The sequence below is a fragment of the Centrocercus urophasianus genome, unplaced genomic scaffold (assembly GCF_019232065.1).
Source record: "Centrocercus urophasianus isolate 14NV4802_14NV808 unplaced genomic scaffold, USGS_Curo_1.0 seq_16, whole genome shotgun sequence".
Taxonomy (NCBI): Eukaryota; Metazoa; Chordata; class Aves; order Galliformes; family Phasianidae; genus Centrocercus; species Centrocercus urophasianus.
Genome location: NW_024884711.1, coordinates 29,246,730 through 29,273,077, shown reverse-complemented (window position 1 = coordinate 29,273,077; position 26,348 = coordinate 29,246,730). Strand labels below are relative to the sequence as shown.

Below are 26,348 nucleotides of genomic sequence, written 5' to 3'. Positions count from 1 at the left end.
TAAGAACTAAGGAGGTTCCTGCTGAGATCCCAGAGCCAGAAGCTGCCACCGCAAGGAGAACTGACTCAACCACCTTGGGCTTGAGTTGTCACTCAAAGGAGAGCTGACTCAACTACTTTGGATTTGAGCTGTCACTCCAAAGACAGCTGACTCGACCACTTTGAAGCACTTAAAAGGGGCCATCATCGCCATGGTCGTCGTCGTCGTCAATAGAACAACTCTGCCCAACGACCCACCACTACTGAGGATCAAAGACGGAACTACGAACCTCGCTGGATCCATGGTGGTGACTATCTCCCTCTTGCTGCCTCTAAAGACTCCTTGCTTCTTCTCTTCTATCTTTTCTATTGCCCTCCTTCCCTTCCCCATTACCCTAATTCATAATAGTGTCCGTCCTCCCCTTCCCCATTTCCCTGATTAAGATTTGTAATAAACTGGTCGGACCAACATTTGAACCGTTGCTTCTTAATCTCACGCCAGGTATACAGGTAATAAAAGAACCTCCTCTCCCTCCTATAAATTGGAGCGAGACACCATGTAAACATAATTTTAGCTAGGATGAAATTCACTGAGGAATGGAAAACTCTAAAGATACCTGCAAAGGAAATAGAGATTGAAGTCCTGATGTACATAGCTAGTCACATGGACAAACAACATATTGGGTCTGTCACAGGAAGTATCAACAGTATTACGTAGTGATTTTATTAGAAGATAGAACTTGCTAATTTTGATTAGGGTTATTACAGTTATCTCTGGTGAGAGACCAGGTGGTTTGGTTGGAAGGGGATAGAAACATACAAGTATATAATAGTACAAACAAATTAAAGACTATTTTGTCATAAGTTTCTGAAAGCAAACGTGGGATAGAAATGCACTTCATTGCGTACCTCTGAAATATACTAATCTATATTTTAGAAGTGCTACGTATACACAAAGAAAAAGTGTCAGGAAAAGTAAACAGCTTCTTATGAGACAGTAGAATTTGTGTATATTCTTGGACAAACTATAGAGCCAATCATTGCATTAAATCTATACCAAAATTTCTTTCTTGTTATAAAAATATCTTCATCCAGTGAAGTCACAGTAAGTCTTCACTCTGATCATTTTTTCAAGAACATGTCAAGATATTCCCATCTCAAGACTTATACAACAAAGGAAAACTACTTAACAAGTAAAGATAAATTCTAAGAAAAAATGTGACTAAAGAAATACTGCCATACTAAAAGATGTTGATACTTCCAACAGTACAGACATGAAGTTTTCTATAGAATTTGGCCTGGCACAGCTCCCAACCACCATAATAATACAATCATTTCTACAAGTCACTGCCTGCCAGGACATACTTTAACAAGATGAGAGTTGAATAGCAATTGTACAGCGTAAATCTGATTAACGTCTATAAATATCCAAGGTGTGGGAGACAAAAGGATGAGGCCAGCCTCTTTTCAGTGGTGTGTGGCGATAGGACATGGGGAAATGGCCACTGAAGCATAGGAAGTTCTGCACAAATGTGCGTAAGAACTTCACAGTGAGGGTCATGGAGCACTTGAACAGGCTGCCTGTTCTTCTCTGGAGATGGTCAAGACCTGTCTAGACTCCTACCTGTGCAAACTGATCTAGGGAGCCTGCTTCAGCAGGGGGGCTGGACTCAATGATCTCTAGGGGTCTGTTCCAGCCCCTACAATTCTGTGATTCTGTGATATCTGAAAACCAAAGGTTAGTGTATAACAAGTTATCAGGTATCAGAGATGAAAGAAGCCAACACAGAGGACAAAGATGAAGAAACACAGGTAATGCCTGGAGAGGGAATTACCAAGCTAAAAAAAAAAAAAAAAACAAAAAACAAAAAAAAAACCATTAATCTCAGCAGATAATTGGGAAAAGCACAAAGAATAGTAGGGAAAGAAAGATAAATTGAAAGCTGAAAATGAAGTTGTTGCTAGAGTAGAAATGCCTTATGACAAAATACTTGAGAGAAAATTACTACCAGTGAATGACCAAGAATTATAATGGAAAAATGAACACAAGTAGGTATTAGAAGTCTAATAAAGTCCTTGATGAATTTAGAGCGTCTCAACACTGGATTTTGGTGAAAAATATAAATTTGACCAACAAAATTTAATGAACTCCAACTCATATGTCAGCATAATTTAGGCCTGGTACAAGGAAACAAACAATCAAATCAAGCCAGAAGCATCCTATAGGATGGTTCTCACAGTTTTTTGTTGTCGTATGTCTTAAAACTCTGAAGGGTTCCTCTGTGCCTTCTCCTCTGCTCCAGGATCTGATGTTGTGCCCATCAACTGCTGAATTTGGAGGCACTTTCTATTGCAGTCACTGAGCCTTAGCACATATATGAGGAAGTTAACATCAAGGTCTTTTAGGATTCTCCTGGACTTGTTTATATCAGCTGTGTGGTGTTCCCAGTTAACATCTGACAAGTTGAAGTCTCCATAAGCACCTAGATGTCTGTCTTAGTTCCTTAAAGAAAAATTATCTTTTTCTTTTATTTATCACACAATGACATCCCCTTTATTTGCTTATCCCTTAATCCTTATGCAGAGGCTGTCAACCACGTTGTCACCAACTAACAGCTCCATACAGTCCAGCCAGTCCCTTCATTACATATAGCATCACACTGTTACTTCTCCTGCCCTGATCGTCTCCTCTGCAGAGCCCACAGCTCTCCATCACAGCACAGCAAAGTTGTTTTCTGATGTCTCATGTAGAAATGATACTCAGTGACTGCAATGAGGAGTGTTTCCCAGTTCAGCAGTTGATGGACACATCAGAATCTGGCACAGGGAAACTCTTCAGGGTTCTGACAGGACATGAAACAACAAAAACTGTAACTACAGTCCTATAGAACTTTTCTGTCTTGGAGATGCTGCAAGGGACAACTCACATTGTATTATATGACATCAGAGGGGTTATGATAACATTGTTTGCAATAGAATGAAGGTCCGTTAATTATGACAAAAAGATGACCACAATGCTCAGGGGGATTGATTTGCTATTTTCACATAACACAATAATTTCCCTTTTCTGTATTCCTTTTTCTGAAATTTGAATGAATAGAGCAAATTGAAACAGCTACATTTATCTAGAGATGTAAAAATAGAATCTTTGCACTTTATTTTGAAACTACGTCAGGTTTTATGATTATTCAGTGAGGATGAAAGCAAACACCATTCACCATTGATAAAAGTTAGGCAACAATGGACAGATTGTTACTTTGCTGTCTTTTCAAATGCACTTATAAGGAAAAAGCATGTAAGTAGACATCTCAGGGATATGAAAATAAATTTGATGTAAAGATGTAAGTACACTCAACAGACTGTTTTATTTTCCATGTTGAATCAAGTGCACTGTAAAAAGTAACATCTTTGACAAGGAATATATTTCCACTTGCAGTTTTCAGCAAAAGTAAATTAATGCAACTTCCTGCTCTATTTTCAAAATCGCAGGGGCTGATTATTTCTGTAATGCATCTAGGAAGTTACATATGCAGAATGGTTACTGAAATATTGCAGATGAATACTGTACTCCTTTGCTTACAGGGGGAATCACAAGTTCTCATACAATCATAGAGTCTTTTGAGTTGAAAGGGGCCTCTAAAAGTCATCTAGTTCAACTTCCCTGCAATGAACATGGACATTTAGACTTGAATCAGATGCTCAGAGCCCCATTCAACCTGACCTTGATTGGATCTAACAGTGGGACTTCCACTGTATCTCTTGGCAATCTGTTCCAGTGCCTCACCGTCCTTATTGGAGAAAACTACTTCCTTATATCCAATTTAAATTTCCATTCTTTTGATTTAAAACCATTTTCCCTTGTTCTATCATAACAGACTCCGTGAAAGAATCCTCTTTCTTACAGTCCCCCTTTAGATTCTGAAAGGCTGCTTCCAGGTCTCCCCAGAAACTTCTCTTCCCCAAACTAGATAACCTCATCTTTCTCAGCCTGTCCTCATACAGGAGGTGCTCCTTCCCTTGGATCATTTTAGTGGCCTGCCTCTTGAGACACTCAACTCCTCCCAAGAAAGTGAGAATTGCAGCTCTCCATTCAAGTTCAAGTACTTCCCAGAAAGTCCCGAATATACTCAGTAAATACTCATATTAGAATACCAGATTGTTAAGTTCCTTTCAAAGTTCTCTGTCATAACATTTTCTGAATTCAAAAGGAAAATAGGATCAGGTACAGGTACAAAGTATGTGTAGCCAATAAGGCTAGCTTTATTAGTAGTTAATTTTAGCATCAGAAATACACTTAATCTTGGCTCAGAGACCATCTTTTTCTTTTTCATTTAAAAAATTTACTTCTGAATTTCCTGATTCACTCATCTGATCAATTCTGCTCACTGATATCTTATTTAACACTGATATAAAATATCTAATGGAACAGTAACAAACTTCAGCCACAGTTTGATAGCATCTAGAACAGAGGTTTCCTGTGAAATTTAAAGTTCTGAAAAAAAGGTTGAGAAGGAGCTGACATGGTCAATGGAAACTGACAACATGACAACTGTTTAGTCTACTTTAATTGGCTTTACCTGTATGGAAACATTCTCAAAAATGTCAACATGTAAGGCGTACTATTGATAAACAATGATCTTTTTCATGGAATGTGACAAACAAATGACAGACTTGCATAATGAGGGAAGAGGAATATGTGGCATCAGTTACCTTATATAGATGCTTATCTTTTAAATTTCCAAGAGAAAAAGTAAAGGTATAAGTTAAAAAAAAAAAAAAATCTAGACCATCTTCAGAGTCTACAGTTTATTTACACCCTAGGTACCTCAAAAAACAAAACAAAAAAAAAAAAAAAAAAAAACCACCATCCTGCTTTATAGTATCAAGTGAATCTAAACATTTTCTTTTCAATCTGAATATCACCTATGAGATATTAAGCAACTGCAAACACTGGGGAAACAGTCCAGAAATGTAAGCAAGCTGTTTTGTAGCAGATCTACAAAGAATTCATTGTAAACAATGCTCAAAAGAAAATCTCCTACTTTAAATATCATTTGTTCATACTCAAAAGATTACCACCTTTTTAGGGATGGGAGAAAATAAATTCCACCAAAAAAAAAATTCAGAAGTACTTCCTCAAAGACAATCAACCTACAAACATATTGCAAAGTCAATGTGATCTGATGGTTATTAAGACCTTTTAGATTGCACTGTCATTTATAAACTTTCAGAGTTTTACTTTGCATCAAGCAAACATATCACAACCTAGAGAGAACATACCTGAAATGGCTTAGAGCTGCTGATGTACAGTGTCTGTCTTATCCATCTTTCTCCTTGATTTCCATATTTGTACCACAGCAGTATTCCCTTGGTATTACTCATAGTTCTCTGGAAGACTGACAAAGTATAAACTTGCTTTCCAGACATATGATAATGGAAGCGAAAAATGCAGGTTCGATTGTAAGTAGGGTTGAAAAGAGGACTAAGCAAAACTGCTTTATCTTCAAATTCTTGTGGCTCTGAAGACTCCATGTACAGGTAATGTCCCAGACTAGTGCCTGTCGTGTGATCCTTTAATGGTCCTGTATTAACTGTAGGGGTTGGTCCTTGTATCCTGATCCAGTCAAAGTCATCCTCAGTGTCCTGTGCCCAATTGCATAGCCCATTTTCAAAGTCACACTGTAGGTCAGGGTCTGAAATGTGTGCAGAACAAAATGTCAGGTGTAAAGTAAGCAGAACGATATCAGAAGTTGGTACTGCTTTAATATACTCTTTATTCACTGTCTTTCTGAGAAAAAGAAAATAATTTGTTTCCTTTTTCCTTTTCAAATACATGTAATATAGACCCATTTGGTTTCTGAAATAATTCTCCCCTCCCTCCCCCCCCCCCCGAAAAAACAAATTTACCCCTGTATAGGCAAAATTAAAATAAAACGAAAGAAAAGCCTTTAGTTAACTTCTTTCTCTCTCATTACATCTGGTAATCAATGCTTCATTTATTCAATAAATACTGTGAAGAACTATTTAATAGCATGAAGAGTAAAATGATTAATGCATTTTTTATAATTAAAGTATGAAAAAAACCCTGAAGGTTGGTTTTTTTTTTGTTTTGTTTTTTGTTTTTTGTTTTTTTTAAACTGATGAACTGGATGAAATAAATCACAGACCTTAACTCTGTAGTTAGATGCAATAAGTGACTTAATATGTTTTCATATGACAGACGCTAAACTCAAAAGGCATTTATAACACATTATTTAACATCAAGACAAAATATATTGATTAGAACTACTAATTCTAATGCTGAGTATTAGAAATGGTTAACTTGTGTTCCTGCTTTTCATCTACCTTTCATAAACAGTAATTAATGATTAATATGTAATTATTAATCACATAACATTTTATGTAAGCTTTTGTTACAATGTTTAAAACTTCAAAATCAGTCATTCTGTATTTCTTTACTGTAGACTTCAACATGCGTAAAGGAAGATAAGCATTTTACAGGTGGGAAAACTGAGATAGTCTGGAAACTATGTACTGTCTTTGAAATTCAGATCATACACAGGAGATATCTGTGCAGTCTGGTATCTCCTCAAGCATGTAGGGTGTCCACTGTTTCTCAAGCTCACTCTGATTTGCATAATTTGGTTACCACAGGATATGGTAAAGTATCTGCTAGTTAATTTTAATATTAATGTTTTTGAATTCTTAAAATTGATGAAAGCATGCTTGGGTGAGAAAATCTATTTCTGCCCTTTAGCACTACAACTGAATGCCAAAAACGTGAATGATCAACAGTTCTTCTCAATTCCTACAAGTCATTTCTCTGAAAGAGAAAGAGATGCACAAAATAACTAGTAACTTCTAATAACACAGATAGTTTAATATTTTCTAGCTAGACAGATCTATATAGAGATAGGACGTACACTTCTTTCAGTCTATGTATATTATTTTATTTTTATCAGCGTAGCCCAAACCATCACATTAACTGAGATCAACTGGAAGAATGAATTCTTTCCACTAAAATAAACTTGTAATGTGTGTGTGTATTTTACAAAAGAATTAAAGAAATATGAATCATTAGAATAAAAGAGGTTGATTTACAATTACATTTACCCTCAAATGTTACTCATCATACACATTTAGGCTAATAATTTTCAGAGAATTCTATCAGTAACTATATTGGGTTGCATCACCACCGGCTATGACACTGATATGCTGTACTTGTACTCTGCACTTTTTATTTTTATTTTTTAAATGCAGAGATAAATTGGCAGTTTTGCTGCAAAGTAATAATGGAAAGTACTCACTGCACTTGTCTTCATCTGATCCATCCCCGCAGTCATCCACAAGATCACACATCAATAAACGGCTAATACACGCTTTTGTGTCTCTGCACCAAAACCAATTAGGACCTTCACAGCTTAATGCTGGAGGTGGAAGAGCGCAATTTTCAAATGTAATATCATCAATTGCTGAGACACCGTCATAAAATCCCAAGCTGATTTTATTGAGTGAAAATTGGAAGGAATGTGAAAGACGTCCAAGCTGAATGACCGAGTTCAACCACTGATTTCCCTGGTTGTAATAGACCCTCCAAAGAACAGTAGGCTTATCTAGCCCATCCACAAGAAGTTGCATCTCTGCTGCTCCGACTGAATGTCCATAATTGTAATACCTAAAATAACAAAAACAAAGCTTTATTACCTTTTTTTTTTAATAGTATCTTAAAACATCATTTTAAAGTCACTAATATATAACTGAGTGAACATACAGCTAAATTGTTTTTGTTCCTCATTCTGTTTCCAGAAGTGTGGTACTTCCAGACCTACACATCAACTCTTTGATAAACATCTATCTACAGTAAATATATTTGACATTACTGAGCAACACACAGAATAATGCTAAAATCATGCAAAGATTTATTTAAGCCATATAAATTTGACATTAATATACAAATAATTACAGTTCATTTTTTATTTTCCTCTTTGACGAGATTCTACAGAGACTGTGGTGAGAAAATAGCTGAAATACTTTTTTCCCCTATGAATATTGGAAAAGGATTGAAATTGGATTTCCAATTCTTGCACTGGATTTATCTTTCAAAGAAGGTGTAATTCAATTTTGGATAATCTATTGATAACTCAAATGATGACTCAGTGAGGTACTAAACTTTTGGATGATTTCTAAGTCTTGAGAGAACATTTTCAATTTGATTTTAAGTCAAAATATTATCAAAATACTAGAGATATTTTCCTGTGTATATGCAGACATTGTCCTTTAACATAACTTTGCTGAAAGCCTTACAACAAATAAATCCTAGGTTTCAGTTCTGTTCTACAGATTATATCTACATATTGGTCATAATGAAGACTATCCGATTAAGGAACAGACAAAGATAATAAATACTGTAGAGGAGGCTGTGTACTACTGTAAATTATAGCTGCAATTTCAATCCAAGAGAAACAATGAGAGATGATCCAGAATCTTTTAAAAAATTTTTCACATACCAAAAGGACATTGTGCAATTTGATCCTGTTTGTCTGAACTCTGGGCTTCGTAGCTGAGCAACTTGTGAAATCCTGCTGCTGTTTTTCAAAATGAACATAAAATGACCTAACAAAAGAAAACATAAAACAACTTTTCAGGCTGAAGAAAGACATTGTTTCTACATGTTTGGAAATAGTTTACAATCACCACTTTAAAACTGATTAAAGAGCAGTATATCTACATCAGCCCTTTGCGTCTAGGCCTGGATTGATTTACCTTCAGACTTGTTATAGGTGTGATCTTGAGGAGGAGCTTGCTGCTTTAAAGCAGGTTCAAGAGAACTGCTGGAACTTCTTATCCAATCGAATCCATCTGCATTTGCAGCTTCAAACCAACCACAGTTATCTCTTTCAAAGTCACACACAGAAGCTGAAATGAGGTAAGAAACATTTCTTTTTGTCTCTGTGCAAAACATGATTAAGAAAGCTTTACAACGTGAAAAGGAAATAAAACATTTCCAATATGTCACCACCATCCTAGAAAAAAAAGTATTAGAGCATTGTGGGGAAAAGATGCTGTATTTGTTTTATAAAAATGGAGTAAGATAACAGTCCCACAGGAACATCCAAGCTAAATCTATACACAACGGATACATAAAGTGAAGACTTTTCTCTAAAAGCAATGCAGACAAAGCACACAATGCAGGTGAGGAGCTGCTGAAAACAGACCTCGCAATCTCATGCTGCAAAGCAGAAAAACAGAGCACAAACAAAGCAATAACAAGACTTCTGCCAGATCTTTTAGGGAATAAATGCTAGTGTCAGAATAAATTCTTTACTTCCCGAATTTCAGCAAATATGCTAAAGATAACAAAAACATTCTTCTAGTTGTAAAAGAAATCAAGCTAAATACCAGGTATTAAAGAAATGCCACAATATTGGTAAAAGGAGGACATCTCTGAAACACAAAATACTGTATTAACAAAGGTTTGAAAAATATATTCATCTGCATTCTTCAGTACTTCATTTAACACAGCAATAATACATTACAAAATATATAAAATGCAAAATAAATGGATTGAAAGATGAATGAAAAATATACATTAATATTTACAATATTAAGCAGAAGCAGCATCATATTTTCCTCTTCTGCACTTAAAAAATTCCTCTCTAATCACAAAACGATACTTTTGCTTACTGTCATTAGAACAAGCATTCAATGGAAAACATTAGGAAAACTATTCCAAGAACTTTTACCCAGTACTTCATTAATTATGCGTAAGCCACAAAATATTCACAGACATGACTACCATTTCTACCATCGTTTTATAAAGATTTATCACAATTTGTTGTGGCCATTTCAGATGACATCTCATGGAAAAGAGAATTATATTCCATTGATGGAAAATATGAGGAGAGTTGGTTTCTTTTGTGTTTGTTTAACCAGTATATGATTCTTGGTCTGTTTAACCAGTATATGATTATTAGTGGTCTTCTAAAAAAGGCTGGATTTAGTGCGTTACTAACCAAAACACATAAAAACACAAATGAAAACAATAAAATTTAAGAGATTAAAGGAAATACAATTTTTCTATATATAGGGTGTATGTCAATCAAGCATGAAGTATGATTCTTTTTTTTCTTTAGGAAAATTGCTTTGCTAGAATAACAACAATTATTAACAGATGCACAAGGACCTAGGCAAATAGAAATGACTGATAATCTACTGGTGGAACAAAATAATGGGAAGATGAAGTGAGCTATTTATGATCTACCTTTTCTTTGCTTGAAAAGAAGAACGAGAAACTATCTCAAATACCCAGGAGAGCTACAAAAAACATGAAAAACTTTGTATACAGGCAACATTCAAAAATGAAAGATGTAACAGTTAAGTTTCCAAGCCCAGACTTCCTATAACTGTAACTTGTAACAAGACAAAGTGTGCCCTTATCTTAAGCATGGATGAACACTTTGAGATAAAATAACTCTCAAACCTTCAACAAATTTTTAAACCAAGTGTTTTTAAAATCTGGGGAAGATAAAAGCATAGAGCAAGCTGGTAGAGCCTGGGTGAAATTCATTTGCTTCTAAGTGTTTTGTAATGCTTCAATCTTACTTTCTCATTATCACTTTGACAAGTACTTGATCATCTCAGAGGTGAAAGTCAGTCAGGTTGGGTTCCTCTGCAGTTCCCCTCATAGTGAACAGACACTAATTAATCTACATTCTCTTCTAATATATTACTTTCTGCCTTTCTTCTGTTCTTCGTTGAGTCCTACAGACTCTGCTGGGCTTTTTGCTCCTTGTATATGAGGAAATTATTGCTAGTATTGACGTTTAGAGGAAATTGCCTTTACAGTGTCAGTGGATTTAGTCTTCTCTGAGCTGACTTGTTATCACAACTTGAGATTTCTTGCTGATTCTGGATTGTTACAAATTGATTTTACATATTTTAATTTTTTTTTTTTTTTTTTAGAAACTCAAAAACACTCAAAAACATCCCCAAATCATATGCACAGCTTCTCTGTGTAAGCTGAATGAATGCCTAACAAGAATTTAAGAAACACTCATACTGAAAACAGTTGTTAAAATTGAATGATTATTATGTAAGGATTTCTGCAAGACTGACGGTTCACAAATCTCAACAACCACTCCCCTCAGATCTTTCTCAGTCTGGCAGCAAATGTGTATTTACACATAATGCAGCATTCTGAGGAAAGCCTGGCATGAAAAAATCCAGGTGAGAAGTTATAATCCGTCATTACTGGCTTACAACTTTCACTTAAATTTAAGAGGTGTTTAAAAAGACCCTCATATGCCAAGACATTCATATCCTTTTTTAATCACCCATTTCAAGATAGATCTAAAGACTTATAGTTAGCTGTCACTTTACTGACATCTTAATATCTAGGATCCAAAACACCTTACAGATATACAGATCCTACTACATTATTTTTAAACACTTTCAAGTGTAAACACACTGAAAAAAAAAAAACAAAATTTAAAAATGCAAAAGGTCATCAATAGTAAAGAAGACTATTTGAAAAAACAGACAAAAAAAATCTCAAGTCTATTTGAATGTTGACAATTTCTTTTCAAAATTTCTGTGGGAGTGCCCACTTCCTTTGCTTTCCATCCCCAAATATTATTCTCTAAAGCTCTAAAAATAATTTGAAACTATTACATAAAAGTTCAAAACTGAATGTTAAGTTGATTTGCATTATGATACTAATATATATGGAATTGTAGTTGAACAGTCACATAGGGCAGATAGGTACAGCATTCTCTTGTACGGCAAAACTCTTGAGAACATTTCCTTCCGCTATTAATTTCTGCGAGGAAAGACAATTCATAAATGTGAAATTCTAACAGACTTACTTGTGATTACAGTCACATGAACTTTTTTAGTATTACGGCTTATAGATAATAGGTATATATCTCCTATGTAATAAGGAAAAGTAGGGCATATACAATGGACAAAATATACTGAGGGGGAAAAAAATGCTGTAAAAACAGCCTAAGTGATTTCACCACGGACCTGTATTTTTAACAAGGTAAACTCAGTGCACATCTCCTAACAACCTTTAGCTTAACTGTAGGTCTCAAAAAAATTCAGATTTTTACACAGGTAATTCAGTATTCTCTGGGTGCACATTCATGCTTATCAATCCCAAATATTGCCCATGAAAATAATTGTGCTGTCACATACATTTGATACAATTTCATTTTCTAATTAATTCTAATTAATGACATGAAAAAAAATCATATTCACTGCACAACTCTGTTTTTGATAGCAAGTCCTTTCTGTGCAGTGAGGCAAACATCCAATCATCTAACGGCAGCTTCACAACAACATTTTTAAGAAAAATAGTGTCCAAACATGCTGGTTTATTAGATCCAATTTTACTGGAAAACTCTCTGTTCTTATGATATTGTCATTTGCAAATCCTGAATGTGAATGACTAGTGTACTGATATAGGAAATATAGGAAAGTCACAAAATAATAAAAGAGCTTCCCAAATAATTAACTGATGCTTTTGTTGGAAATTTAGCAAGTCAGGTCTAAATCTCTCCTCCAGTCTAAAATATTAGTGTAGTCTGCTCCCATATGGGAAAGTTCAAGCAATGGAGCTGTCAATGCAATTCCAGTCTCAGGTTCCTTCTGTTTACAAGCTGGCAACCTTTTCAATTCTTTAACTTTAGCCTATCCTTCTGAGCTTGTTTTTAATCCCAGCCTCACCTTTAAAAGTTACTCATCTGTCTGAAACAAAGGAGTAGGCTGAAACAAAGCATAGGAGACAGGTGTTTGGAAGGTGTTTTGTCAGTGGAAGGGTTTGCTTTATAACCAGAGAAGTTTTATGCTTTGGCAAGATTAGAATCTATCCATATAATGAAAAATTCTTATAATACTTAAGGAAATTTTTATTTTACAAAGGTGGTTCTTAGAAACCCAATAGTGTTTACACCACAAACACAGTTATTAATAAACAATACATGCATCATTCTCTTCATTTGCCTTCTCGGTGAAACTAAACACTTCATACATAGAGAGTGAGATTATGAGCAGCTTATGATTTAAGAAGTAGCTTATGAGCAGCAACTACTTCCTTTAAGGCTGATCTGAGTATGCTTATGCTCAACTGGATAGTACATTGTAGAGATAATGATGATTAAATGTGATTTAATGTGATTAATTTTCATGTATGAATGCATAAATATAAAAAAATATTTATATATATCTCCCAATGTATATATATATCCAAATTTCACACACACTTTATATACACACATACATATTTAGCTACAATAAGATGTTTAGATATAGTTCAAAATCCAATAATCCATGTAAGCAAACAAGAAAAATGAGTAAATTAAAAGAGAGAAAAAATATATAGAACGATTTGCAAAAATCAGAGACAATGCCAAAAATATCTTTATGTTATCAGATCGCTTTCAAATTTTATATTTCCTACACCATGTAATTCTTAGGTTCCAAAGTGAAAATTTGAACTCCACCAAAAGCATAGGCTGCAGACCTTAGAAATTACATCAAACATTCATCTTCCAGAACGTGAGCACACAACGTGACAGGTATGTTAGGTCACTGTTGTAAATCTGCAATTTGAAAAAGACAGCCACTTTTCTCTTCTGCCTTAATGAGTGGAAGTCATGTGTGATAGCTTTACAGCCACAGTAAATTCTTCAACTGTAGAAGTAAAGTTGTGAACTAATAGTCAGGAGTAGCAGCACTTGAAAAAGAGAACATTTCATAGCTTATATTTTATGATGTTTTTACTTTTCTCTACTAGGTAGAATAAATCTGTAGGACTTTTTTAGTCTGGGACATGTATTTTTGTACAATGAAACTAGGAATCTGGAATAAGTGTCTAAATTTTACTGTAATAATAAAAATAATATATATTAGAGTCACATAATTGCAACAGAACCAGATGAGATAAACTAGTTTTTTGACCGTGAGCTACATAAAAACAGAATAATTTCAACATATTATAAGGTTTGTACCAACTTTTCCTATATGTGTCATAAAATTCTCACCACACTCTGATTCTAAAGATGGAACACAGCCAAATTTAAAACATCTCAGAGAGTGGATCAAAGTGAGGAGCAACAAAGAATTTCATTTGACCATAGTTAAAATAGACTATACAATGAGTTAACACGCAATCTTCTAGTCTCATGATTTTAAGAAAAATAAATTCTCATTATATGTCTGAGAGTTTTCGTTAAGTACAAGAAAATTGTTACTGATTGAAACACATAGATGAAACACATGCAAATGAAGTTCCAGACAAAGAGAAATTGGATAACTGAAAAGCACCTCTGAAGAAGCATGAGATGTTTTAGGAACTTTTTTTCCATAAAGTGAGATTAAGCTCTAGAACCAGTGCTTGCCTGATAACAGATAAATAAGTAATTAAAGGGAATCTGGGTGGATTGGAAAAAGCAGCAGTTTCCTTACCACCACTGGTGACAGTGACTAGCTAGTCCTCAGGTGGGAACGCCATATGCCAGAATTAATTCACTCACACGGGAGTAAGGGCAGATTTCTCACCTGGACTAGTCCCCACAGATATGTAGGTTGTTCCAAAAGTAATGCCTCCTATTTATTCCCATGGAAACTACAACAAATACAAAGACCACAATAACACTATTTGATAGAGTAAATTCTCAGCTCCAAAATATTGCAACAGTCACCCCCATAAGCTATGCATTTCTACCAGCCATGAACAAGAGCTTGCATGCTGTGCTTATTAAAATTTGCATGTTCATGCAGAACATTTCCTTGTACTAACATTTTCTATTTGGTTTCTACAAATATTCAGCAGGTATCAGTGCATGCCAACAGGTGCCATTTTTTTTCTGCAAGGAGAAATTCAGTTCCACACCTGTGCTTCATACTCTCTTTATACAATTTTTCAGATGTGTCTCTGCTGTTACCTGTCACACAGCAAAAAAACACGACAGGATACTGGTGACGTGATTCCACATCTACTGCCATACCACCAACACCCACCTCTGTTATCATGAGGCAACATAAGACAGGAGGCATTACATTAAGAGCACCCCTCATACTTTGCAGAAATTGGTTCACAATGAAAATTCCAGGAAAAGAAAACGTTTGCGTTACATCACTAATAATGAGCTTTCAAAATATGTATCAGAAAACAATCCAAATTTCAATGAATGGGGAAGAGGAAGGTTAAAAAATAGCAAAAGACTACTGACTATATTTTAGCAGGTTTCTGAAAGAAAATGAGAGGAATGGCATGAAGCTTTTCATCTGTAAGTCACTGTGTTTAGATAATCATATTGCTGCTATGCCTTTGTGATTGATGCATAGAGTGGGTAGGTGTAGGAAAATAAAAATAAAATTATAATAAAATAATCTTTCATCAATTATATAGTTACTTTTAAGTAGACTATCAGACTGTATAAATATAGAGATACATAGACAGATATAGATATCAAGGAAATCTTAAAAAATTCAACACTGAAATTTTCCAACTCGCCTTTAAAATTTTCAACAAAGATGATATTCATCTTTCTGTTGGGTATAACTTAGCAGCATTACCACTGACTACATTTAGGTTCACGTCATTTTAGAACATAGCATTAATAGTAGGGATCTGAAAAAGCAACAGTCTGACAGAAGGTCATAGCTATGTTTCCATCTGTTCGCGTCTCAAGATTAGAGAGTGTGGGCACACAGACAAGTTTGGTGGAGCTTGCTTTGAGTTATATATTTAACAGTGATGATGGGAGCACCCTCTTGCCTTAAAGACAGTGCTCATCAGTGAAAGATGTAAGATGCTTTGCTTCTGCCCATGCATTAAAGCATAAATGTGGGCAGGTTCTACACAGTAAGTGGTATCTGGACATTTGCTTTATAGCTTACTTCACAGAGCTACTCCAAACTACTTAAAGCACATACTATATAACATCGTGTGAAAGGTTTTATTATATACAGTTCATTAATGCAGCTGGACTTTTTTTCCTCAGATTATGTCCTACTTTGTTACAAATGTCTTGAAGATGTCAGTGGGATCCCAATTACTTATAGTAACCATCAGAAAAAAACACATTGAGAACTGCAAAACTTGCCTTTGTTTTCTGGCTTGATAGCTGATAGTGATATGTTCACAACTTCACATTCCTTTGTTATACTGATGTTATCTATAGCAACAGTAGCATTTGCTGCTCGAATGGTAGCTTGGAAAATGATCTGCAAAGATAAAGGAAGCAAGTTCATTAGCAGCAACATGATAAAAAGGCACATACATATTTCTTTACTATTTACTCTCTCTGCAGGACATAAATACCACCTACAGCCAACTTGGATTACCAGCCTGCAACAACTAGACTGAGATTTGATCAGTCAGAAAGTTATTCCCCATCTGTCAAAGCCACAACCGCATTTACTTACAGAAAGTTTTGTAACCCAGGCAACCTTGCCTCAATCTCAAGTGATAATAGCCATTGCTGCTTGAATGAGCTGTCTTCCTGCTGAAACTGTTAAAAACTATACAACTTTTAAAAAAAAGACTGGATGTTGTGTTGAGGGACACGGTTTAGTGGGAGCTATTGGTAATAGGGGAACGGTTGAACTGGATGATCTTTTAGGTCTTTTCCAACCTTGGTGATTCTATGATTATGTGAACTTTTAAAATGAGCATTCAGGACAAACAAACATGGCAATTTATAATTTAGTCTAAGTTCTACACCACGCCTGCTTTAGTTAGTAAATAACTAACTCTATAATGTGTGATGATGTAAGATATTATTCCTTTACATCATTGTCTTAAAGCTTGTTGGGGACACAGATGAGCAAGCCCAAGCAAGTCCTAGGCATGGGTTGTGAAATCCTTTGTCTGAGGGACACAGATGGACAAGGCCAGGGGCAACAAGAGAGAGAGATAAGCTGTAGCTTAATGGCCATGAAGCGGTCTTCTGTGTGGGCTTATCTCAAGGAAGATGGCCATCTCAGGAGGGGCTGTACATGACTTTTACCCAAGAGCCCAGGAATGCCGCGTTGGCAGAAGGTTAAAAAGGGGACCTACAATCATGAGGTGGATGCTTTCTGGCAACAGATTCTTCATGAAGAAGTTTTTGACATGAGAAGCCTCACGACCTGCCTTTCTCCCTCCTGAACTTGCTTTGCATTCTACCATAATTGCCAAAGAAGAACAAAGGTGTCTGCCATCAGATTCCTCACTACGGAATTCCTGCATGCTGATGGACTCTCCTGGGCCTGCTGTCTGAGTCCTGCTTCTTCCTCCCGGATTGGCTCTGCGACTTCTTTCTGCTACCTGCTTGCTGCCCAAGGCCACGCTGCTGCTCTCCCCCCCTGCTGCTTTTGGCTTGGACATTCAAATGTCATGCAACCAGACCGCTGCTGCATCCTGGTGGTGACTATCCCCGCTTTACACGATTCTTGCTTCTTTCCTATCTTTTTTATCGCCCTCCTTCCCTTCCCCGTCTCCCTGATTAGGTTTTATAATAAACTGGTTGGACCAACATTTGAACTGTTGTTTCTTAATCTCACACTGGGTATACAAATATTAAAAGAACCTCATCTCCCTCCTATAAATTGGAGCAAGACAGATGAGCATACAATATGTAAAGTATGACTTAACTACAACAAAATCAACGTTTCTGATTTTCTTTAAGCTAATAATTTTAATAATGATTCTCCTCATTTCTAGTTTTCTGCTTGTAAATTAAGATGAGTATAATATATAAAAAAGAAAATATTAGTCTTAAGTATGTTACTGTGAATGTAAGGATTATAAGAATGCATTTAGAAATACAAGAAAATATTCAGGAGACTACAAATGAAAGTAGAGTTCATTTAAGCTCAAGGTTCTGCACTTCTGTCTTCAGCCAACATAATTAAGCCCTCATTGATTAGAATTTTTTAAAGTTCTTTTTTTAAACACTTCACTAGTCATATACTGAAATCTGAGGTAAGGAAACAATGATGCTGCTCTTGAATACCTACACCTATTGATAGAGCTGAACTCCTTTTTAAAGGATAGAAATTCTCTTTTTACCATCTATTATGAAAGTAATTTAATTCTAAAGGACAAATTGGAGCTAACATTTGACATAATTTCGACTTACCTGAGAAGATAAGTTCCCAGCTGCACTGTCTACTACTGGTATACTTGCTTTTGTCCACTCCATCTCAGGCAATCCTAAAATATCGCACATTTTCTCCAAACTTCCATTCAAGGCAGTCCTCCTAAAAACTGAAAGCTGGGAGTCCTGAGATAGCCAATACCAAAATCTTACCTGTTGAAAGAGTTCGTAATGAAACACTTTAAAAATGGTATCATCAATCTACAATAAATTCAACACCAACTCATATAAGAGCATGGCTCCAAAATGAATGCCTCCCACTTTACTATGTTGGCTCACAATGTCAGAGACGGATGTTGGTGATATGGCAGGTTGAACCTTCCACCAATATTCCATTACATTTTGTTGCCATGTAACAGATGGCAGCAGAGAAAGTCTGACAGAATGGCATCTGACATGGAAGAATATTTGAAACAAAGGTGTGGAACTGAATTCCTGCATCCAGAGAAAATGGTACTCACTGACATTAGCAGATTGCTGATGAACGTCTATGAAGACCAAAAAGTGGATAGAGCACACTGAGGGTGCGGGTGGTGCATTTTGACAACAGTCACATGAAAGACAAGCCACATTCCAGATGTTCATGCACAGTTTTCACACCGTGAGCATCTCAATCAGCTCATCTGCATGAATCAGACGATTATGACCAGGAAACTGTACAGAGATGAATATCAGTTTCAGTGTGTTGGAAACAGTGGTGACAACCTTTGAATTCTGCAGTCTGTGCCAGTGAATGCTCACACTGGAACAGAATGAACATCATTTGTCAGGATCTACTGAGCCAGTACAAAGCTGAAGGTGCCAGTCTCCTGAATCACACCATTATCGATAATGACACATGGTGTCACCTGGACAAACCATCAACTCTAATCACTACATTTGATGCTGACTAAGCTGAAAGCTCAGATTTTCAGAGTCACACCAGAGAAGACAAAATTGATCCTGCAACAAGTGAACAGGGCCCATACCATGTTGAAGACCATGAAGTACACTGCCAGTCTTAGTTGGACTGTCCTACCATACCCACAATCTAGTAAAGATTTTGCACCTTCTGACTTCCATCTGTTTGGACTGATGAAAACTTTACTGTATTAGCAACATTTACCTAGCAATTAAGCTGTCACAGCAGCTGTGAAACAGTGGGTTCATTCTACTGGGCAAAATTTTTTATGAACAATGCATACAGACTCCTTTTCATCATGGAAAAAAATGCACAAATAATAGTGGCAGCCATACTGAAAAATAGCATTTGGTAACTGAGAAGATAATTTTCTATACCAAATACTGTTATTTTGCTCTTTGTAGCTCTTTCAAGTTCCACAGAAATAAATAGGAGGCATTGCTTTTGGAGCAAAACATGTACATGCACTGTAGGCCAAAACAACAAGCAGGAATATACATTACTGTGACATAGAAGAAAGTTAGGAATGGCATGCTGAGGAGCAGTAGTATGTCCAAAAGTAAAACCACAATATAAAGGAAAACTTATTATAAAAATTTTTTTTTAACTTGCATCTATCAAGGGATATACACCAATTGATATGATCTCCAGTAATTTCTCTTCAGTTTAGTATGAACTTAGAAGGTATTTGAAGATTATTTTGCTCAGAAAATGTAAAAAATGGAATAGCTTAATGATTATGTTAATCTCTGAAGACTTAGTCAAGATTCCTATATGTAGGGAGCCTTATTTCCACAGTCAACATCAATGACAATTATTTGAAGTCAATCATCTATTGAGCAATAACATGTCGATAGCTTGAAACAAGTGGATTGACTGCTACATAGGAAAAATAAAAAACAATTTCTGCAGCAATTAGGCTTGAAAAAAATGCTGCTTGTCCAACAGGCAAGATCATAGAACAAAGAGAAGCTCATCACACTATGCTTGCCCTGAAATACGGAATAAAGCAGATTTAACTATTTAATTCTAACCAGACAAAAATTAAGCAGAGAACTGCAATGAAAAGATAAGATTTTTAAAAACTAGTTTTTTAGTGTGAGCTCTTCTTCCAGTTTCTTCACATTGTGAAAGACAATTTTTTTTTTTTTTTTTTTTTTTTTTTACATTTGCAGACTTCATTTTCCTGCAAAAGCCTTGATAATGCTTGAAATGTTGTGAAGGTAAAAAATGAGCTGCTGCACAGTTCTCTGCCCATTTTCATATGATCTTACACAGAACACTTTGGATTCTCACATTACTGAGAGTAAGTTTCCTTTTTCTTCTTCCTCCCTCCAGTTTGTTATCAAAAATTAATGAGTTAAGAAATTCAGACCATGTTAGGCTAATGGCCAAATGTAACTGTCTTCTGCCCCAGAACAAGCACAGATGAATGTGTTAGCTTTCAATCACACACACGAAAAAAAATAAAGGTCTTTTATTTGAGCAGGACAGTTGACACAATATAATGATTTTCAAGAACCTTTTGGACAAATAACTGGCAAAACACTGTGTTGTGTGTGCATGTAACTTTTGCTGAATTTACTGTGAATGCAAACTTCTTTTCATTGATTATGTTATTGAGAGAATAAACAAATACTTGAGCAAACACCTTTCTACCCCCCTTTCTAAATACAAAGAGTATGTTTATCAAATATATTTCAAAAAAATCTACTGACTTTCCCTTACATAAGAAATAAAATTATTAATAATAAAAACTACCCTTGCTTGCTACATCTACATATTCCATTTTAGACTTACTTTTCTGTCGATTAAAAGTACTTAAGCAGAGAGCTGGGATTGAAATTTGCTTCTACAATTCTAAAACCTTAAGCTAAATGAAGATATTTCTTAGCTGACAACTACTGAATGACTGCTACAAGAAGCTGCACAAAGAAGTTACTTCTAAGCTTCAATTAGCCATTGAGGCATAATGCAAAACTGTTATCCCTCAACTCCATTTTTTTTTTATTTTTATTTTTTTAATTTGACCACTGGAGCCAAAGAACTTGTAAAGCTATTAATAAACATAGATTCTTTATGTAGATCCCTTTATCCTCTCAGTGGGACATCCAACATAGGACAACATCTCACATCTAAATACAGAGAACATAACACATCAATACACATCCTAATGAGCAACTGCTATTCCTTGCTGTTTCCCAGAAATAAAAGCCTAAAGGGAAAATGTGGCAGAAAGCCAAGCTTCCAGTTTTCAGAAACACTCCTTTTTCAGACATATATAGCAGGATGAGAACTTTCACTGTTCTGGGGGGGGGGGGGCCCGCCTGCTGAATCTTGGGTCTTTAAGTATACACAATATGTGCATGCTCAAAAATACCCTTAATTTCTGACTACACTGAAGAAGTGCACGTGCATCTCTACTGAATTTATGTTTATTTGGAATACATACCAAACACTGCAAGAGGTCTTAATTGGGACTACTCACTGACTTACAAATTAGTTCTGCCCAGGTAACCTTAAAAGATTCTAAGATGAATTTATCTGAACTTGAAAAGTACATATCTACCTGCTATCAAACTCTACAAAAGAGATTTGAAACTGCCTGGATGAACGCACTGTATGCACAAAGGTTGTTGGTACTTCAAGTCCAGTGGGACAGGCCTCTGATGGGATTATGAGAGGCTTTCGGTATTCCTTGCAGCAGCGTTGCGCTCGATTTCATTCTGCATCTATTTTATTTGTGATTCTTTACAACAATATGATGACACGTGAAGATCAGGGAGAGGCAGATTGTGTAAAATGATAGAAAAGTATTCTTAAGCTGTTAACAATGCTTCCACTCAGCTGCAAGATGCAACTATTTAGCTGAGATCTGGTAACTCACCGATGTGCGTAGGCTGTCAGCTACAGCATCAAATACAACAGATTTATTTAAACAAACGCTTGTTTCAGATCCCTCAGCTTATGAGGCCCTCATGCTGCTAAGAATAAATTTCTGCTATTTTTCTGCGCTATTTCCTCAATTTCAACTTTAAAATAATTTTCTTGAAAATGGCAACATTCTAATCAGAAAATGCTGTTCTCATGTTTAACTCTCAGACTTGCTCTCTTTTATTCCTTTCTTAATAGCACTCCTGATCCCCCTTTTTCCAGTTATCTTTCTATTTTCTCAGGTCAAGTGCCATTCTCACTTTTGCATTTCTCTAAAGAACTATAAGATATTTGATAAACAACAACAAAACCGAACTACAAGTTAAATGGTTAATGACTGCACAGTTCAGTTTAATAAGCAGTCTCCTCAATTAATAAAACTTAGTACATGTCTGAAGCATGATAGCCAATTCTCTCCAATTATTCTATCACATTCAATCCATGTAGAAAATTCAAACCACAAATCCGTAAAGGAAAGCTGGAAATAGGAATGTCCAGCTAATAGAGGTAACAGATAACAGCATGAGGATTCTTTGCCAGCTTTGGCTCAAAAGGCAGGCTTGATTTGACTATGCGGTGATACGGCCCTTGTAATATTGTTCAGCTAAGTTTTTCACAGCATAAAAAACCTCTAAAGAATATCCTTAAATCTGAGCCTACTCATAGAAGCTCTAGAAAGAATAATAATCAGATACAAAGGCAGCAAAGCAGGCAAAAAAAAAAGTGCCTCGCTGCTCCTAAAATATTAGTCTGTTTCTCATTCTGCAGTAATTCAAATGGAGTTAGTTTTTCTGCAGCAATGCTAGAAACAAGAAAAATAGCATTTCAACACATCAGGTGACTGATAGCTTACAAAGGTTGGAGCAGATTAACGTCCAAAACTTACCTGACAGCAGGAATAACCAGGGGACAGCTTGACAAGGAAGGGACTCCCCAGATCAGACATGGCTATCTCTGTGTGCATCTGATACGATCCACTGAAGTAGATGAATGTTTCTGTAAACAAAATTCAAAGAAATACAAGAAATACGTCATGCTCCAACGGCAAATAATTACCTCAGAAAGGTAACTATGTGCTCAGTGAGGCACATGAAAATTACTCATAAATGTAAATAAATGGAATAGCATTACCTTCAGCTCTACCCCTATGATTAAAGAGGAGAGAGCTGTACCAGCCTGTGACAACCAATATCTGCATAAACAAAGAAAAAACAATTGCTGAATGCTCCTGTGCTCCCGGCTCTTTCCTCAGCAATAAAGTCCAAAGATTAGGAAAGAGGGTGAATCTGAAAAGGTGTTTCTGCAGCCGTTGCTAAAATCATAGAATTGCTCAGGTTGGAAGAGACCTTCAAGATCACCAAGTCCATCATCAAGTTAACCATAGTACCCTAACTCTAACAATCCACCATATCCTGAACACCACATGCAAATGGTTTTTAAACACATTCAGAGATAATGACTCACCTACCTCCCTGGGGAGCCTATTCCAGCGCTTAACAACCCTTTCAGTAAAGATGTTTTTCCTGGTATACAACCTACGCCTCCCCTGATGCAACTTGAGGCCATTTCCCCTTGTCCTGTCACCTGTCACCAGTGAGTAGAGACCAATCCAACTCTCTCTGCAATCACCTTTCAGGTATTTGTAGACAGCAATAAGGTCTCCCTTCAGCCTCCTCTTCCCCAGACTAAACAGCCCTAGTTTCTTCAGCCACTCCTCATAGGGCATATTCTCTAAGCCCTTCACAAGTCTTGTCTTTCTTTGGACCTGCTCCAGCACCTCAATGTCCTTTCTGTATTGAGGTGCCCAAAACAAAACACAGTAGACGAGGTGGGGTCTCACCAGTGCCAAGTACAGTCCTGCTCCATTCCTGATACAAGCCAAAATGACATCAGCCTTCTTGGCCACCTGGGCACACTGCTGGCTCATATTCAGCCAAGTGTCCATCAGTACACCAAGGTCCCTATCAGGCAGCTTTCCAGCCACTCCTCCCCAAGCTTGTAGAGTTGCCTGGGGTTGTTCTGACCCAAATGTAGGACGTGACACTTGACCTTACCGAAACTCATACAGTTTTCCTTGGCTCATTGATCCAGTCTACCCAGGTCCCTCTGTAGTGCCCTTACTGCCCTCCAGCAGATCAACACTCCCTCCCAGTTTGGTGCCCTTGTAAAGACCATTGATAAAGATGTTAAATAGGAGTGGTCCCAGTACCAAGCCCTGGGGTACTGGCTCATGAGCCACTCATGACTGGTTGCCAGCTAGATTTAACTCTAAGACTATCTTGTTATGGTGTCTTCAAGCTCTTGAAATTCAGGAAATAAAGTTTTGCAAAGAGGTGTTCACTTGCAGTTCCCCTGATTTTACTATGCAGACAGTACTGAATGCATCATCCTCTGCCCTCTTCAGGCAAAATTCTTCAGACCTTTGTCCTCCAATGAATGTCATCACCTTGTTTACACCAATTCCCTCAGGCTTTATCACAGTGTGGGGAGAGCAAAGGGACTGCTGGAGAACAGCACCCTGGAGACCAAACCATGTAGACCACAGCTTAACCCTAAAGGACACATTTAAATTGGTTTTAATAATGTTACAAACTGAATTTAGAATAAAAATTGATTTCCTTTAGGATACAGTACTCACTCTCCTCACAGCCCAAACAGTTTTAAGCACACTAACAATGTTGCAGGCCATGGGAGCCAATGGAATAAGCTATATTTTCTCATGGGGTCTACAGACTTGACATTGTTGTCTGTGCTAGTGGGGATGAAAGCTTAATTAAAGATCTAATCTGAACCCTGGCAAACAAACTGCCTTTGGATTTGAACTACAGCAGATGTGCTTCAAACAAAGGTAGGAAAGGATAAACATCTTCAAGGGGCCCTAAAGCAGCATATTTTGAATGCCGTCAGTGCTGCCTTCACTGAATACTGAGACTTTTTCACCAAAGTCTATGCAAAGCAACACTAAAGGCTGTCTTGTTTGTACATTGATATTACACACATATTGCCTTACATCTTGGAAAATCAGCTATTGTGCTGCCTCAGTCACACTCCATAGCCATTTATTTCCCATGGATACATAATGAAGCAGAGGGTTAGGTCCAACCCCATGTGAATAGTCACAGATCTTTAGCTAGACTGGCACAAAGAGGTAACCATTCCAGCTCTGTGTACAAGCAGGCATGCTGCACTCCACGGCATGAGGGAAACTACCCTCATTGCAATGCAAAGACACATCAAAGGATCCTCTTTTAATTTGCAGCTGAGGCTCTACAGCAGTCTCCTTAAGATTTTCATTAATCAAAATTTGATGCTGCCCTCCCCAGGAAAGAAGATGAACACTCAGCGATATCACAGATAACTATTTAAATCCGAAAGTTCTGATTTAACATTGACAAAAAACTTGCTCAAATTCTGGAAGCGTTATTACAGAGCTGTGATGTGGCTAAAACAGGTACAGTAATAGTTACAAAACCACACCAGAACAACCTTTGCACTGACTTACATGGGGAATGCATCATTACTGGGTTTGAGAGTTACTGTGTGGTAACCTCAAGGTCTGCTTGAGGTAGAGGCTTCAACCTACAGCCTGTAACTCTATAAAGACACAAACCTACTATGAAATAATTCAGATATCAAAGCAGCTTAAGACCTATAGCCCATACTGGTTAATTTAACATGCTTGTTACGCTGCACAGAAGTTTCTTCAGGCCACCTTCATTACAACTACATCTCACCAGTGCCTAGAATAACCCACGTGGGAAATCTGCAGTTATATCGGGTGCTCCAGCTTTTCTGGAGCTGTGAGCAATGGGAAGCTGAGAAACAGCAACACTTGCAGAGAACACACTAATGAAGACTTTGACCTTCTACTAGTGTGACAATAAAATAAAATACCCAACTGCTACACAAAAAGCAAACAGCAGCCATTTGTTGCACTTCACCACTCAGGGACCAGTAGCATATGAACATGCAATAGGAGTTATTAGATAACATGCATACACATAATCACAGCCCACTAGAATTTACCCAGAAAACAAATTTGAAATTCTTTTGCCATTGAATATTTAAGGTAGAGTAATTAAAGTTTCACTTTCCTATAATGTGAATGTGTGAGAGAAGCATGGAGGTCTGAATGCAGTATAATATACACCATTGCAAAAATTAATTTAAAAGGATATAGTCTATAGCAGTCCAGTCTCCATTGGAAGCACCATAATAGTTACATTTTAATACAAGAAATGTCACAGAATATTTGCAAGTGTTATTTGATAATAACAAGCATATTAGGCAGGTTTAAACAGTACATTAATAACACTTCAATTTCAGAATAAAATTAATAAACTAACTCTCTGTTGGAATCAACTTTTTCCAACTGAGTGCATTTTATAG

The 26,348-nt window shown here is 36.5% G+C and overlaps 1 protein-coding gene across 3 annotated transcripts in view; it reads right to left on the bottom strand.

Moving 5' to 3' along the window:
• MALRD1 (MAM and LDL receptor class A domain containing 1) overlaps nt 1-26,348 on the bottom strand; it is a 207,557-nt gene that overhangs the window by 152,268 nt on the left and 28,941 nt on the right. For all 3 annotated transcript variants that reach the window (XM_042817546.1, XM_042817544.1, XM_042817545.1), the window contains exons 11-17: nt 22,846-22,955; nt 18,107-18,277; nt 16,088-16,208; nt 8,742-8,894; nt 8,486-8,591; nt 7,286-7,653; nt 5,259-5,671 (exon numbers count right to left, since the gene is read on the bottom strand). In XM_042817546.1, coding sequence (XP_042673480.1) covers nt 5,259-5,671; nt 7,286-7,653; nt 8,486-8,591; nt 8,742-8,894; nt 16,088-16,208; nt 18,107-18,277; nt 22,846-22,955 — 1,442 coding nt within the window. The remainder of the gene's footprint in view (nt 1-5,258; nt 5,672-7,285; nt 7,654-8,485; nt 8,592-8,741; nt 8,895-16,087; nt 16,209-18,106; nt 18,278-22,845; nt 22,956-26,348) is intronic.